General features: G+C 34.6%; 1 protein-coding gene across 1 annotated transcript in view; it reads left to right on the top strand.

Moving 5' to 3' along the window:
* LOC120312229 (transient receptor potential cation channel subfamily M member 3-like) overlaps positions 1–18,314 on the top strand; it is a 343,098-nt gene extending 324,784 nt beyond the window's left edge. The window contains exons 25-28 of the mRNA XM_039352635.1: positions 3,850–4,000; positions 5,213–5,412; positions 8,453–8,585; positions 9,541–18,314. Of these exons, the coding sequence (XP_039208569.1) occupies positions 3,850–4,000; positions 5,213–5,412; positions 8,453–8,585; positions 9,541–10,987 (1,931 nt within the window). The 3' untranslated portion in view covers positions 10,988–18,314. The remainder of the gene's footprint in view (positions 1–3,849; positions 4,001–5,212; positions 5,413–8,452; positions 8,586–9,540) is intronic.

Raw genomic sequence — 18,314 nt, 5'->3', positions numbered from 1 at the left:
CTTTACTATTACTTTAGTTTTTTCTTTATTTATTTTTAGTCCTGCCATTTCTCCATACTCTTCTATCTTTCCCCATAGTTTAGGAATCATCTCTAAAGGTTCTTCCAAGATAAACACTAAATCATCAGCAAATGCTTATAACTTATATGTTTTATCTTTTATTTTCAATCCTTTAATTTCTGTGTCCTGTCTTATCCTTCTATTTAGTACTTCCAAAGTAAAGATAAATAATAATGGAGATAGTGGACACCCTTGTCTTGTACCTTTTCTTATCTCAAAGCTCTCAGTATAATCTCCATTCACTATCACTTTTGCTGTCTGGTTGCTATATATTGTTTTTATCATATTTATAAAATTCTTTCCAAAATCCATTATTTGTAATTGCTGAACCATAAATTGCCAGGAAACATTATCAAACGCCTTTTGGGCGTCTAAAAACATTAATGCTAATTGTTTCCCTGGATGTAATTCATAATATTCTAATACGTCCATTATCACCCTTAAATTGTTTTTAATTTGTCTCTTCGGTAAAAAGCCGTTTTGATCTGGATGTATAAATTCAACCAAGTATTTTTTCAATCTCTCTGCCATTATTGAAGTAAAAATTTTGTAATCCACATTGAGTAATGAAATTGGTCTATAGTTCTTAATATACGTCAAGTCTGAATCTTTTTTTGGTATCAAAGTAATATTTGCTTCTATCCATGTATTTGGAAGTTTGGCCTCTAACAATAGTCCATTACAAACATCTTTCAATGGTTCGCTTAATGTATCTTGTAGATTTTTATAAAGTTCCGCCGGTAGCCCATCTAGGCCTGGTGTTTTTCCATTTTTTTGTCGTTTTATAGCCTCTAATATCTCCATCATTGTTATTCTTTCTTCTAACATAGTTTTGAATATCTCTGGAATTTTTGGCAATTTACTTTCTTCTAGATATTGAGCAATTCTCTCTCTTGCAGCCTTCTCTTTACCATACAATTCCTTATAATATTTCTTAATTATATTTTTTATTTCTTCCTTTTTAAATTGTAAACAACCTTTCCCATCTACTAAATTATGTATTATTTTTCTTCTCTTTCTGTTTTTTGAGCTTATAAGCTAGCCATCTTCCTGGCTTATTGGCATTTTCAAAGAAATTTTGTTTTGCTCTCTTTATTTGTTCCGCCAATTTTTCTGAGTCCAACAAATTCAGCTTATGTTTGGAAATAATTCAGTCTTGTTGCACAGTGCATATTTCTATTCCTGTTTCAGGACAGAATTCATTTACTAGTATGTAATTTTTAGACAGATGTTTTATAAATAAATTTATCCATAATTAGGCACTGATTGCATGTTGTAGTTTGTCATGCATTTGCTCATAAAGATTATTTAATATTCATTCAGTTTTAAGATATTCATTTCTCACATTAATAAAATATATTTTATGAGTGCTGAAATTAAAACAAATTGCTTATTAAATATATGTGTGCTCCATAGCTATTTAAATGTAGCCCCTTCTGAAAGTCCTACTCCTTCTAGAGCAGGAGTGTTAAACTGTGGGCCAGATGTGTCACAACGAAACTGTGCACACCCTACTGCCAGCAATGGGGAAAAAGCTCCAATACGACACACGATGTCATGTGACATCGTGAGTTTGACATGTCTGTTCTAGAAAAATAATCCATCCATATAATGCTATAATATAATCTGTGATCCAAGTCAAACAACTAGCCTGATTATGTACTGTCGGTTGGCACAGCCAATTCGCCTCATTCTTTTGCTGACACCCATTCTAGGAAGTCATTTATTACCACAGAAACAATCTAATTAACATGGCACAAAAAGACAAAGGATGGGGGGGAGAGAAATTATCTGACACTAAATAAGTAAATAATCTTTTATTGACTTTTCAAAACCAGGAGTCATGAACAAATATCACGATACAAAGCTGATTTTCAATATTCTGATGAAAACTATGCAGCTATTTGAACTTTGCTTCCCTTTACCCCTACACCTATAAGAACAATTCATTTTTTAAAAAAAAATACCTTATATTAAGGATTGTAACAAAATTAATATAAAGTAACATAGAAAAAAGTATACAATCTCAGCAATCATCTCTTCCCTGGTAAACTAAACAATTTAGGTTCTATTAAACGTATCATTTTATTTATCTTATTATTTCAAAAATTTTAGCAAAAGTTCCAATATTCCAAATTCTTCTGGTCCCTTAATCTATTTAAAACTTTCTTGAGTTACATTATTTATCTTTTTGCCCTTTATTTTTTTGTAAAGTTCTTTAAATTGTTAATTAATTTTTCTTCTTTTGGAGGAAGAAGTTTTATTCATTAGGCAATGTGGGGTCCTTGGTGTTCTCTGTTCAGTTCAGTTAAGCTCAGCTCAACATTGAACTGCAAATATCTTGTATCATCACAAAATAGTTTTTTAAACTTTTTGCTTAGAAGTTCTCCTTTAACTTTGAAAACATGTTTAGAAAGGAAAGTTGTTGAATCCCCATGTTGAAAAGTAAGGTAGACCAATCTAGTGTCCTTAAAGGCTTCACCTGGGTGAGAGCTTGATAGCTTTCCTCATTTCCCAGTGCTCAGACCCTGTGTTGACTGCTTTCTCAGGATCCCCTCAAAAGGAATAGCCATGTGGAGCACAACTGGGCAAACTCTCATCCTCTCCTTACCTGAAGAGATTCTGTTACACAAGGCTCATCACTAGTTCTTTGTCCTTTGCCAATGCATCATTTCCACTTCTCCAGTGATGTCTTAATTCACCAATGCCTCACTCAGAAATTTCACCTATCAGAACAATTCCATTGTTTGAAATCTCTATTGTTAGCCAGAGGCCAGTGGTCTTCTCCCTTTCTTCTATTTGCATCAGGCAGATTTGCCCATCTAGGATGAAAAGCAATCTGAACTTCAGTATCTGTATTAATTTTGAGGAAAAACTTGTTTTGTGAGGCAACATTTTTCTCATGCATTCTGGGATATGAAATAAGGCTGCACCTGTTAACATTCTTTCACTTCTTCAACAGCTTAATTTACTGGATGTTTCCTTTTTTGTACAAATTCTCCTTATTCACTGTTATACTGGGAATGTGTGAGAAAACAACCAGGAGTAGGAAAGGAATAGCATTCCTTGCACCAGTGATACTTCCTAAAAGTAGCAATACAGTATTGGTGAGGAAATGTAGTTGCTGTTTGGATGAACTAAAATAGCTAAAGTCATCCCAAATTAAAGATTCAGTTAGTTAATATTTTCTAAACTATATCAGCATTTAAAACTATGCCATTTTGCCATCTGTTCTTTTCAAATAGCTGGTAAAATAAAGTAAAATGTCTGCTCTTTTGCCTATAAATATTACCTACCTACCCACACTTGGTTCTAGAATGCTGTTAATAACAAAAATCCTATTGTCATTCTACATATATTACTCATATATATTATATCAAATGTTCCTTTTTTTAATGTACTCTCGTTTGATACTACCGATATATCCTAGTTACCAAAAAGCAAATGGATGTATAAATAACATTTCACACAGATGTTTTCATCAGTTCCTAGCACATTTAAAAGAGTGAAATTTCAGAGCACATAGTAAATACCTAGAAATTGACAGACATGCCAAACTTTTTTAATATTTGTCATCAGACTAGTGTAAAGCATCTACCAACAGATTGTTTGCAATGGCAAAAAAAATGTAAGTATTCCGTGACAGAGTTTTACAGTACATGATCATGGGTATCTTTTGCAGAGGGTAGACGTCCAGAAATTTCTGAGATTTTGAAATATAGTGTATTCTGCCATCGTTTCTTCTTAAAATTTATTTTCTTTCACCTCCTCTCACCTGTTTTTCCTCAGCTCCTTGTGGTCAAAATGAAACTAGAGAAGATGGTAAAATAATTCAGCTTCCTCCCTGCAAAACAGGAGCCTGGATCGTTCCTGCCATAATGGCTTGCTATCTCTTGGTTGCAAACATCCTTCTGGTGAACTTACTGATTGCAGTTTTTAAGTGAGTTGATAAAATATTATATATTTCTCCACCAGCCATAGCATCCATGCCAAACTTTTTAATATTTGTCATCAGAGTGGTTTAAAGCATTTGCCAACAGAAGTTACTTGCAATAGCAAAAAAATGTAAGTATTCTGTGGTAGAGTTTTAGAGTACATAATCATGGGTATCTTTTGCAGAGGGTATATGTCCAAAGACCTCTAAGGTTTTGAAATACAGGCAATCACTGGGGTGCTGCGATGGACAGAACTTGGAAGACCAATCAAACACAATTCATTCAGCACCATCGTAACTTTGAATAGCTAGTCACTGAACAAGTAGTCATTAACCGAGGACTACTTTTCCTGTGATTGTGTGGCTATTTCTATAGGCACTATGTATGCCCTGACAAAGATGTAGCTCCCTATCTGCTGTTTAATTAAAGATAAACCTTACAGGCTGATACAAATTTTGTGGCAGAGGTGGAGGGTCAGTATTAGCATCCAAAATAGTTTGGTAATTGCCAGAACAAGCAGGGCCCACCAGCACTGCCAAGAGTTTCCATACAGTAAGCTTGCAAAAGAACACCTAGTGCATTTGACCAAGACATGAGGTTAGGTTAAAATACTGAATTGTATTCTCCAGTTATCTATCTCACTATTGAGACACAGCCTTCTTCTGGATGCCGTCAAATAGTCACCTCACAATCTTTTCCCCAAGTCCAAATTTAACTCAGCATTTCAGGGCTTTTGCTTGCACTTGAGATCCTCTGGCTGTCTTAGTGAAGTGGGAAAGAATGGAGGTTGTGGTGGTGTTGCATCCGTGCTACTGAGATGACCTAAGACGATGGCCGGTGTTAATCAAAGGAACATCTTGGAAATTGGTTCTATAGCTGTTACATTCAAATACCCATGTGAATAGATATTTTTTTTAGAGGTAGATACTTCTTTTAGAGGTAGAGATAGCTATTCCTTTTAGAGGTAATATTTTTATGCAGAAATAAAAAATGTTGTATATGAGTAAAATAAACAGTATAGCAATGTAAACACAACAGATACTGTTACGAATAGTCCATCCAAATGAGTGCTGGAATTGACCGCAGATGCTAATTGTACATACAGTCTAAAATGTGTTATTTTTTCAATGTGTAGAACAGGTCCCGATGTTGCATCTGTTGCAAACAGAATTCAGCAGTTTGTCAAAAGCCTATTCCTTTTTCTATTCCTATTTCAGCAACACGTTTTTTGAAGTTAAGTCTATATCAAACCAGGTATGGAAGTTTCAGAGATATCAGCTTATTATGACTTTCCATGAAAAACCAGTCTTACCCCCTCCGCTAATCATCTTCAGTCACATGACCATGATATTTCAACACATATGCTGTAGATGGCGGAAACACGACAGCGATCCAGATGAAGCAGATTATGGGCTCAGTAAGTGTCATAGGCTTTGTGCAGAATCACAGGTTTTACTTAGATACACAACCACCATGAGCAAACAACAATTTCAGCTAAAGAATACACAACCAGGAGTTATCTGTATGGTTTTGTAGTACAGCCTGTGGGATACTGTATATTTGGAACCATTCCTTAGTCATAGCCTGCAAAGTGAGTTTTGGAAATCTAAGGCTGAAAGCAAATCCATAGGAAACTGCATACATACATACATCATACAATTTGCCTTTGAAGGTAAGCAACATTCTGCAAAGGACAGAAAAAGATTAAGGCATAGTAAGCAGAAGAACTAAAAGCAAGAGATAAGAGGAAAAAGGGAACTTAATTAAATCTCGTTTCCACCATTGTTCACTATACTTTTCCATATCTTTATATCATTGAAAACTATGGTTGCAGCATCCATTTATAAATTACTGCATTGTCTTTTGTTATTTAAAATTCTCACCTTTTGTCCTTTTGAGGAATAATCAATTCCTTTCATTCTCCTCAGTTTTCTTCTTCTCAATAGTTTTCTTTTTCTTTTATATCATCATTCTGCAATTTATTCATTCTCTCTATGTGACCAAATTGTTTGGATTCTTGACAATATAGCTTCACCTGCATTGAAAGTACACAAAAACTCATGTCCCCAGCCAACGTCACTACCACCTTTCCTGCTATATTTATCCATAAATACATTAAACAATGTAAGGAGCATCATCTACACTTGTTTTGTCTTGGATTGGGCCTATTTAGTTTATCATAAGCTTTCTATATGAACAAACATACAATAAACTTCTCACATTTTCAGCGTTCTTAATGGTTTGTTAAAAAGTTCTGTGTCTGTTCTGACACCTCTTGACCAATATAAAACTACGCTGCACTAACCCAATTTTGTTCATTGCCTCCTTATATCCTCTCAATCAGATTCTGTGACTTTTTCAAGTATCCTTAACACATTAATTCTTAAATTATTTACGCATTCACTTTTGCTACATTTCCCTATGTACATGAGAATAAAAGCATATCAAATAGGAGGCACAGAAGCTCTTTTTGCACATACAGTACACATTTACACTGCATAGCTCCATATTTTAACATTTCTGTTATATGTATGCAGTGCTATCATTTTTCACAGCATTTGTGATTTCCTTTTCATCAGTTATTTCTTAAAACAGTTGTTTCAACTTTACTTAATATTGCTGTACAAATCTCTCAAATTACATTCCCTCACTTCAGTTTACCTCAAAAGGTTTCATCCCTTTTGATTATACAGGTAGCACTCGACTTACAGTTGTTCGTTTAGTGACCATTTGAAGTTACAACGGCACTGAAAAAAGTGATGTATGACCATTTTTCACGCTTATGATCGTTGCCGCATCCCCGTGGTCATGTGATTTACATTCCCAGGGTCATGTGATCACCTTTTGTAACCTTCTGACAAGCAAAGTCAATGGGGAAACCAGATTCACTTAACAAGCGTTTTACTAATTTAACAACTGAAGTGATTCACTTAACAAATGTGGCAAGAAAAATCGTAAAATGGGGTAAAACTCACCTAGCAAATTTCTCACTTAGTAACATAAATTTTGGGCTCAATTGTGGCTGTAAGTCAAGGACTACCTATTTATTTTCAGAGTTTGATAGACAAAATATGTATCAAGACCTAATTCACCTATTATCAGCTTTGTGGTCTTTTTCATTGAAGAAGACTGGAACTGAAGTTCATATCATATGTATCTTATGTATATAAACCATGTGCATAGATGACTAAAGTCAGAGTAAAACAGGTTGCAATTCCCAGTCCAAATAAAATTTCCTTTTTTTTTTTAAGGCAGCTACACATAGAATGAATTATAATAATTCCTTGGCACCTAACTGGTCTCTAGGTATTATTAAAGGGATTATTTTCTTTAGGCTCATGCTCAAATTTTGAAATTTCTTAGTTTTCTAGTTTGGCCTACCTTCAGGTTTTGTTTTGTTTTTGTTTCCTGTTTTTTGTCATTATGCAAAATCATTTCTATTTTCACACGTTTTCTAATGTGATAAAAATGTTGTTTTAAAAAAATTCCAGACATTGCATTTTCAGATTTATCTCTTTATTTCTTTTCTTTACTATTTTTTACTTCACTATACATTATTGTTTCATCTCATAAATACCAACACTGGTACAGTGGTTAACAAACTGGTCTAGATATTAGGTAAATCCAGGTTAGGTCCACCCTCAGCTGTGGAAGTTTCGTGGGTATAGAGGGAATAGGGAATGGTTTTAACAGACAAAAGAATGAGTTGGTACCAAAACTTCAGTCAGATAAGTGGGCCTTGAGCCTAGACCAATAAACTAACTTGAGCATAATGTCTCAGACAAAAAGCACAAAAGTAAGAGAGGGAACACATTCAGACTTACAAGATTTTGTTAGTATAGCTTTTACAATGAAGGTAGTTCTAAGTTCTAACTCACATGACATTGGTTTTTTACTATGCTCTACCTTGTAGGGCTGATATTGGGTGAGCTTGGACCAGTTATTCTCTCTCATCCTATCTTATCTCACAGAAGTTGGGATAAATTCAACTAATCCAAACATACAGATCTAATTCTTATAGTGGGAAAACATTATACAAATTAGGCTCTACAAAGATATGAACAACAATGAATACAATAACTCAACTTACAGTCATCTTTGCTTGTCTAATAACTATCAATCTGAAGTCCTGCCAGTACTTACAGAGACATACTGCTCCCAATATCCTTAGTGATGGGACAATATAGACATTCTCCTATCTCTTTTAGTACCCTGACTGAGATTGTAGAGGGTCAAAAGAAGGAAACATGATGGAGTCAAGTATCACAGTTTGCGTTACCTGAATAAGTCTGACAAATTGAAAAATTGTCTGGTAGGTGGGAGTTAGGGCACAAATTTGGGAAAGCAGAAGTAGAGCTACAAATCTGAGACTCATCAAAATGATCTATATATGAAGTTACTTATGGAGGGGGATTTAGTTATTGACTGCTGTTTATTGCCATGTATGTCTCCTATAGAACTTTTTATAACCGATGATGAACTGAAGAAGGTTCATGATTTTGAAGAACAATGCATAGAAGAGTATTTCAGAGAGAAAGATGATAGATTTAATTCTTCCAATGATGAGAGAATCCGTGTAACTTCTGAAAGGTGCACAACATTTTGTTTGGTTTTGTACGTTTGAAAATTGTAAACAGAATTTTTCATTTTGTTGTTTTAAAATAAAAAAGCTTTTAAAAGTTCCATATTATTTTATTAGCTACAAACTAGTAGTAATCAAAAAATGGTAAACCTATTTTGGAATTGTCATAAAAGTGGTATTATACAAAAAAATACTCACAAAAATTAAGCATATTTCCAAGAAAAATGCCTGGTTTAGATTACACTCTAAATTTATTTGGACAGGTATCACTTGTTGCCATCATATTCATTTGACAAGAGTTAGGTACTTTTCCAATTTTCTGGCAGCTTTCAAAATCTGTATAGCTGTGCAATTTTAGCAGTTTGATAAATCAGTTACTACTATCTATTTATTTGGTAATTACTAAGGAGTTTGCCACATAAAACCCATAAAATGGGAATATTTCTATACCAGAAATCAGTATTTTGTCTTTGTGTATGTGAGCCTGCATAACATACAATAGATCTGTAAATCTCATGTTTACAAATCTGAAGTCTATAAATTACAATGTGTTGCATTAATTAATCACATGTTATATTTTACATTTGTATAGAACAGTATAAAAGTCTATATTTTAAGATACATAATTTTTATTTTTAAAAAAAGGACATCGATGCATCTGACAACTTTAATCAGAAGCAAAAAGCAAATTCTTCTTTAAATATGTATTGATAAAATCATTGAGGGGCAAGCATTAAATGGATTTATCATTCCGGTTACCCAGTAACCTATTTTTAATTGTTAATTTTTTTAAAAAAAGAGGATTAATTTTCTTAGTCTGTGTATCAGTATATTAATGGCATACTATTTATATTATCATCAATTTTCCTGATTAAGTAAATTGGTTTAGAAATAACCAAGCTAAACTGCTTGCCCTATTGGATATTAGCAAAACATTTTTTTTTCTCTCTTTTCTTCCTGCAGAGTAGAGAATATGGCAATGCGATTAGAGGAAGTCAATGAACGAGAGCATTGCATGAAGGCCTCACTTCAGACTGTAGATATACGACTTGCTCAGCTTGAAGATATGATTGGGCGAATGGCCACAGCACTGGACAAAATTACTGGTGTAGACAGAGGAGAGGCCAGTAAGATACGGTCTCGAACATCTTCTGACTGCACTGACACAGCTTATATTGTGAGGCAAAGTAGCTTCAACAGCCAGGAAGGGAACGCATACAAACTTCAAGAGAGTATTGACCCTACGGGGGAAGAATCGATGTCCCCCACCTCTCCAACATTAACACCTCGACTGCGAAGTCACTCCTTCTATGCGATGAATATAAAAGAGAAGGGTGGGCTTGAAAAATTCGAAAGTATTTTGAAAGAACGGTCTCTGAGCCTTCATCGTGCCACTAGCTCTCACTCAGTCTCAAAAGAACCGAAAGTTTCTTTAGTGCCTGTCAGCACTTTGTCTATTGCTCCAGATTCTCGGAGGCCTTCCTCTTGCATTGATATTTATGTGTCTGCCATGGATGAGCTGCAGTCAGGAATAGAGCCCCTGGACAGTTCAATGAACATCCTTGGAACCGGAGACCCCACCCTTCAAACTCAGATAACTCCCAGCATTCTCTCGAGTAGTGCTTACGTCAGTGGTACTTCTGGTGAAAGAATCTCAGGCAGAAGTATTGAGTATGAAGAACCTTCTTCACTGGAAACAAGGGTATTTTCTTCAGATTATTCGCAAATCACAGACAGCCAAAACCCCTGGGAATTGGATCCCCCCTTATGTCATACCTTAGAGCGTTCTAAAAGTAGCCGATACCTCGCTACAAGCCCCTTTACTTTAGAAGAGGCACCTATAGTAAAATCTCATAGTTTTATGTTTTCTCCTTCCCGGAGCTATTTCAGCAGCCTTGGAGTACCAGTCAAAACAGCAGAGTACACTAGCATTACCGACTGCATTGATACAAGGTGTGTCAGTGCTCCTCAAACCATTGCAGAAAGGTCAAGTTTTCCTGGAACCCATGGAGATAAGGTGGATGACCTGGGATGCTGCCACCCAGAAAGGGAAGCAGAACTAAGTCACCCAAGTTCTGACAACGAGGATGCTGAAGCCAAAGATAAAAAAGCAGTGTCCTTGTCACCTCAAGATAGCAATACATCTAGGACCTTGTCTAACAATATTCTGCTTCCTAAAATAGAGCGGGCCAATAGTTATTCTGCGGATGAATCCAACTTACTCTATGTGCACACACGGAAAAGCTATTCCATCAGTGACAAACTTGATAGGCAGCGCAATGCAGCCAGCCTTCGAAATACATTTCAGAGGAGCAAGTCATCCAAACCAGAAAGTACAGGAGACACCATGTCAATGAGAAGACTCTCTAGAACAGGTGCATTCCGGAGCTTTGAGAGCAAATATTGCTAGAGATGATGTCTGCTCCGTGGCCCTCTTCTTGAGCAGAATGGAGTAACCTCAGATTACGATGTGTCAGCAAACAGCTGGCTTCTACCACCAGTCAAATTAGCCCTTTTTAATCTCAGTGTCAGGCACCGAGATTCTGCCTCTTGATCCAGTTGGCATTTGCACTTAATAGGGGGTGGGATGGGTGCGAGGGAAGATTTTAAAGACATTATTTTTTAAAAAAGCTTTATGACATCGTGCATAAATGGGTAAATAGTTTGAGAAATCTGCCTTTCAAAATAGAAATAGATTTTTTTTAAAAAAAAGAAGCAAAATAACATGCATCTAAAGTCGTGTTTTAATTATGATTCTGTTGTTGTTTACATCAGTACATTTGCGATAACCTATGAAGCAGTATCTCTGAAATTACACTATAGAAGACAAACCTACCAATTCCCATTTTTCACTTTCATGGTTCACATGTCTTTTTTTGTACTGACAACTTGTAGTGCCACAAATATATTTTCAAGAAGGGAAGTAAAAAAGATGCCTTTTATATAGCAGCATGAGGGAAAGGGGAAAATTTATGTAATATATTACCATGTGGTTCCTGTATTAAACAGGCTTTTTCACACAGCTGACCAAGCTCAGGAAGATTGTAATTAAGTGGAATAGTAAATACTTATTTTTGTAATTACATCTATTAGTTTAGAAAGAATTTTATGGAGCCTCCTTAAAATGTTACACAAGAGGATGAAAACAGTCCAGAGGCAACATCCATATTCTTACTGTTCTATACAATATTTCTATCTTTTTTTTTTCAAGTATTTGGATTTCATTGGGCATATTTGCATTTCTTTTAATCACTGCATTGCTCTTCTAGCTGTTCCACCATTTATTGCTGGAGATATTGAATGATGATCTTCTCTTACAGTATTAAAGGACTGACTGGTTAGTTAGCCTAAATGAAATTAAGACTGTTTCAAAAGCCATTCCTTTAAGTATGCTTCCATTGTCTAGAATGGCAAAGAGAAGAGATTTTATACCATGTAAGAATGGAATGTGAAAGCCTCATTGTCCTCAGGTCTACTTCTCAATAATGTTTGCAATAACCCTTCTGGGTGCAAGAATTAAGTATAGCTCTTTTATGACTTGTGGACTTCAACTCCCAGAATTCCTGATCCAGCTATGCTGAGGGAAAAGGGAGAGGTTTCCAAGCTGAGCCATGCTGGATCAGGAATTCTGGGAATTGAAGTCCATGAGTCATAAAAGAGCCAAGGTTGCCTACCCCTGTCCTAGAGGATAATAGCAGATGGCATAGTTATAAAGATTCAATTTATGTATCACTCACATAATTTTAAGAATTATTTTGAGTTGGCTATTTAAATTCCTTTTTCCAAGTTTAAGCATTCAGACTAAATCTATGTAAGTAAGTAGTCTTCCAAAGCACCATAGAGCAAGAATACTCTCCATTGTTTTGAGTTAAGGCTCCTATTAACCCCACAAAGCTTGGCAAGGATCCAGGATTGTGGATGTTCTCTAGAACTTTGGAAGGCACCAGAATAAACAGAGAACTCTGAAAGTTTCCAAGGTCCCAATTCATCTAATAGTAGCTGGGAACAAGACACAGCCATAGATCTTTTTGAACACAGCTGTGCATTGATTTCAGTTATAAAATGTAATGCAAATTGCCCCACTCAGTTGACCTGCATGCTACTCTTTATCTTCCTTATTATCTCAGCTATTATTCTATAGTTTGCCAAGATGTTTTTAATATGTGCTTTTCCATGAAAATAATTTATCAAAGATCAAGATATATGCCTGGATATATCCAACATATCTGGATACATGGCAAGCAGAATACACTGATTATTAGGTTTATTTCCTAAACTGCTTCTAAGACCCAACTTTAATTCAGTGTTGTAAATAACTGCACAATGCACACTTTTATTAGAGCTTTGATGTGTGTGTGTGTGTGTGTGTGTATGTGTGTGTGTGTGTGTTAAAAAAAACTTTTTTACAACAAAGAAATATGGTGTGGAAGTAGATGTTTTAGTCATTAGCCATTCTTTTTCAAACATGTCTCTTGTCTCATAAGCGATTTCAGATGTCTCTACCGAAGCCAGATTTTCCATGCACAAAATGGTATCTAAGCAGGGTTGTTTTTTTTAATCCACTACTAATGCCTTTTTTTCATACTATCACAATCATTCCAGATTTTGTGAGATAGGAAATAATCTAATATAGTTTTGAGTAGGGTATATAAAGATAATTCATTCAAACAATATTTCAATGACTTCAGATGAAATAGGCCTATTTTAAATAAGTCAAAATGTATTGCCATTTTTGCTCATTTCTTCTTCAGACATAAGCCCAGACTAGATCACTGTTATTCTTTTAAACTACTGAATTATTCAATTTCATTTGAGCTGATTGTGTAAAAGAACTCCTAAATGAATTCATAAAAACAATTCAAATCATCCTTTGAATTTTCCTGTTTGTCTTCAATGACAATATTCTGATTTACATTAAGCATACCTAGGTAATAATATTTGGGCCCTAGCTTCAGAACAAATTGACAAATAGGACTCCTGATATCCCTATTCCTAGTGTGAGAAAAGCCAAATTCTGGCAGGAATGCCAGCATTTATACTTTTTAATGCAAAAAATAGCCGTTTCTGCAAAAGCACAATCTTAAGATTCACTTCTACATGCTTCCTGGGAATGGAACCTATTTTGAAATAACTGCAAACTGTAAACAAATGCAAAGGCCTATATTGTGGCTTTTGTTAAGAAAAGTGTATTTGAATGTGCATTTTTCATAAATTACCACATGTGATCTGCTGTTAAAGTCACAGAAAAAGAAACATTGTTTAGAACAACATTTTTTAAAAGTTACTATTAAAATATTCCTTGCACACAGGAACAAGAAGGTAGGAATCCACAAAATCATTGGAATTACAAAGAATAATTCTTAGAAATTATACCTGTTTTAAAATCATGTCCCATTGAACTTACAGCTTATACACATGACAACATTGTATAATTTATAAAGCACGCTTTAGCATTCCACTTTAATCACCAGGACTGATCGTGGATATTATGTCATTTGATCTCCTGTCTTCTTTATTGAAAAAGTATAAACAGGATCAATTAATAGTTGAGAATATGTTTTCTGTTAAGATATTCATAAATTGAGATGTTGTACGGAGCTTAGAATACAGCATTATTAAGCTAGAAGTTGCACTTTTGACAGGCAAAATTGGAAATATTTTCATAAGCTATCAAACAGCAATAATCGAACAATAAGATGATCATTTCTGCATAGTTGATGCTGCTAACTCAAGAATAAGTAAGCAAATGAGGATTTTCCTGCTAAAAATAGAGCATGAAAACAGATATACCCTTATTTTCATTTTTAAAAAAGATTGTACTTATATCAAGATAAATACACTACATTGAATAGTGAAACGGGATGTGAATGATCCCATTTTCTCTAAAACCCTGATGGTTCTTTTGATACTCACTTGAATACTTCCTGTGTTTCAGAATGTGTGCTCTGAATATCTGTTTTTAGAATCCTGTATAGAATGCTGTATTAGCCCCTAAAGTAGAAGCAAGAAACCACACAATGTTTTAATTTATAATCTGAAATGTTATGTATAAAATATAAAATTACTAATCTGCATAGCCATTGAATAGAAAAAACAAAATTTCAAGATGAATTCAATTCAACTTAGTGTATTTATTTTTATACCATCATAATAATATCTGAATAAATGCTAATGAAAGCATTCAGAATAACAAGAGGGCTACATTTACAAATTGAACAAGAGATACTACAAAACAGTCCAGTGTTGTTTTTTACATAATGGGTTATTGTAATGTAATTGTATTAGATAAACTTTTGGATTTAACACTGTAATCAGGGAAGACAACCTTTAGCAAGTCAAATGCCATTCTTAACATTAGACAGGTGGCTTTCAAAGCCACAACATATACAGGGCCAGATCTGGATTTAGGAAGTGGCATTTTGGGATTTCCCTTCATTTTCTTTTAAAAATGTTTTTCATTGTGTTGTACTTAATTTAGGCCTTGCACAAGAGTTTTCATGTGTTTCCTACCTGAAACTCTGCTGTCGGTTTGTAACAATCGTGTACACAAAAAAATAAATAAATTACCAGATTATGAGGTCCTCAAGTCAAAGGCTGTTTATCACTGCAGTATAAAGTCATATCTTTATATAGCACATGCAGTACAATGTTCAACAACAGGAAATAAAGTCCACTGAACAATATGGTTGGCTACCTACCTTTCCAATGAATTAACAGTTATTGGGCAAGGAATCAGAGTCTGTTGTCATTGCTGTTAGATTTCCATTTTTATTTATTTATTTATTGGCAGAACTCCACTATCAATTCTGGCATAGTTTTTCCTAGCCTGGATCTTGCAAATGTGTTGGGACTTCTGACTGGGATTCTTGGCAGTTAGAATCCCAAAACATCTGAAAAGTGTCAAAAGGCTAGAGAAGGCTAGTCTTTGAGCTGGCATATATCCTTAATGAGCCACCAATAGCTATGATAGGTGTGTTATGATAATGTGAAAGAATAAACCTAGAAAGTTATGCAAAAGGTAAAAAGAATAACCTCTTCAAAGTAATATTTAAAACTCTGTTGAGTTAGCTGTTTGTTTACATATGCTGTGCAATTGAGGAAGCAGTGTACAGTATTTTTGAAATACTTTCTTATACCGTAGTAATCCATTCTGTTATTTCCAGTTCAAGTGATGCTGTTCTATAGTTGGATATATCACCTGTCCTAGCTAGTGAATTATAGCACATAATTTTTTCACAATACTAATGTGATAATGATTGAAATAATTTCTTCTTCCTTAAATTACAGTCTTATTTTGTGCCTATGAAAATGCATGCATTGTTTCACTAATTATTTTGGACTGTTATGGGGTTCAACATTTCAATATTGCCTGCCTGTAACAATGAATCAAGTTAGGATGAAATAACAATTTTGGACTTTTACATTCTCTCCCAATATATTCATTTTAATGAAACTGATTTTAATAGCACTTTAGTATTATATAAAATGACTTATAGAACAGTAGGGTCTTAAACCTACAGCATTTATGATTAAAATAATTATATATTTTGGAGACAAGGTACTTCATTGTTTGTTTTAGCATATGCCTGTTATCAAGTAGCAACAAGCAGTAAATTATTGAAATTGTAACAATTACCAGTAATAAAATAAAACCCATAAATCCATAATGCAAAATCACTCATATGAATCTTTCATATATAACTTTTAAGTTTTGAGGAAGATAAATGTTTGCATATAAAATAGGTTCTTTCTCAGGGTTTAAGGTGGCGTAGGACACACGATGGCTGCAGGACAAGAGGCAAATGAATATTTTTGATTATGCAATCTTGATAAGTGTAGAAATGAAATAGGTGCCACTTTGTAAGACAGCACTTATGTTGCCAAATGAGAACTGTATTGCTCAGAGCTTTACTGGCCAGTCCTAAAATATATGCTCCATAGAGAAAAACAACTTTGAATAAGATTGCAGGAAAAGGGGTTTGCATAGAGAGTTTTGCCAATGAAATGTTTAAAATAATGTCAAGGGAATCTTCAAATCAGCTGCTTTAAGGAGGCCTCATTAAATGTCAGGGGACGGAAACATTTTGCAGAAGTTGGACTGAAAATAAAATCCAGAACTTCTCTTTAAATATTAGTAGTTTAGTAGTGGGACAGAAGGAAAAATGGATAAAACTTTTATTAGGAATTAACCCAAATTGTTAAAAATAGTTTTGTTGCATATTGTCAAGTGTTAAATTTCAAATATGAAAATAAGAACATTTTAGATGTGTTCTGGGATTTTAACAGTGAAGATATTAGGAACTGTATGAGAATAAGAAGGCGCACATCTGCAGTTCACCTGATATTTAAAAACAAATGTAAAGAACAGAGTATTTGCACAGACATTCCCATTCTAGAAAGAGTTACATATTTTCCTATGGTTACTTAATCTACTCTACTCTGAACTAGATTTTAATTTTAATTGAAAGGACAGAAAGCTCCAAAACATTACAGCCTATTAGGCTACTCCAAGAAATAATGCAAAGTTTCAAACTCAAGTTCATACCTATTTATAATATTTTTTTCCCTAACAATCCACATCCTACATTTCAGGTGGGGCATGCACAAGACAATATGTTGTGTAGGCGAGTATTAACTTATCCCGTCACAGACCTCTGCCTTAGGAATTACTATACCAAATGATTTGTTTCTAAAATACGTAATGTGTTTGAGTCCTGGTATGTGACATTGTTTTATCTTATTAGCATTCTGAAAATCAATCTCTGTCCCACGTGAGAGTTACTTTTCATGATATTATGAAAACAAAGATGCAGACTGCCATGCTTTCACAAAAAAAGGGGACACTTCCAACCCTCTGCATAGAAAAAAAGAGAAGACTGTTGCTTCCATAAATTGCACACTTACAGATATTTCAACCTGTAGGGAACTTGCAGGAGCTTGTTAGACCCTTAGCCTTCTTTCTAACAAGGATCCTTAGATCCTTGTTCCTTACTTTAATTGCTTCCAGTCCAAACCATAAAGAAGGATGCCCACTTAGAGAAGCTGCCCATCATTTCTCTAAGTAGAGAAGTTATCTTTAAGAGGTGAACCTGAAGAAGGTCATTGTCTTTAATGCCCTGATCTACAGGTCCATGGATAGTCATGTAGATGGATCTCAGTAGATCTACAAATTCCTTCTGGCTTTGACCTCCCTTTTAAATTATGGCTAATAACTAGGCAATTTGAGATTTCAATCAATACTGTACTTACATGGTTGAAAATTCCACTCAGGATTTCTCAGAGAATAGGCATAGACTCCACTGCAAATTAGCACAGGTAACAAATGAGATAATCTATTATAGTATTTCTCAACCACAGCAACTTTAAGATGTTGGTGTTGGACTCCCAGAATTCCCCAGAGTGTTGACTGGGGAATTCTGGGAGTTCAGTTCCACACATCTTAAACTTACTAAGATTGAGAAACACTTATCTGTTACATTTGACTATCCTGGACCTAGATATCCAAGAGCTATTAGTTTTCTGTTAAATTGTTAATTAAATTAATCTATTAAATTAATCTATTATTACCCTGGGTATCAGATTGGAAAAAATTCTTATTCTTTTACCAGTAGATCTCCCACATATTTCTACGGGTAGTCTTTGACTTACGACCAAAAATGAGCTAAAAGTTTCTGTTGCTAAGTGAGTCATTTAAGTGAGTTTTGCCCCATTTTACAATCTTTCCTGCCACAGTTGTT

Source organism: Crotalus tigris, unplaced genomic scaffold (assembly GCF_016545835.1).
Source record: "Crotalus tigris isolate CLP2741 ecotype Arizona unplaced genomic scaffold, ASM1654583v1 scf7180000018464.579312, whole genome shotgun sequence".
NCBI lineage: Eukaryota > Metazoa > Chordata > Lepidosauria > Squamata > Viperidae > Crotalus > Crotalus tigris.
Note: the sequence above shows the minus strand (reverse complement) of the source record. Positions and strands in the feature narration are given on the sequence as shown.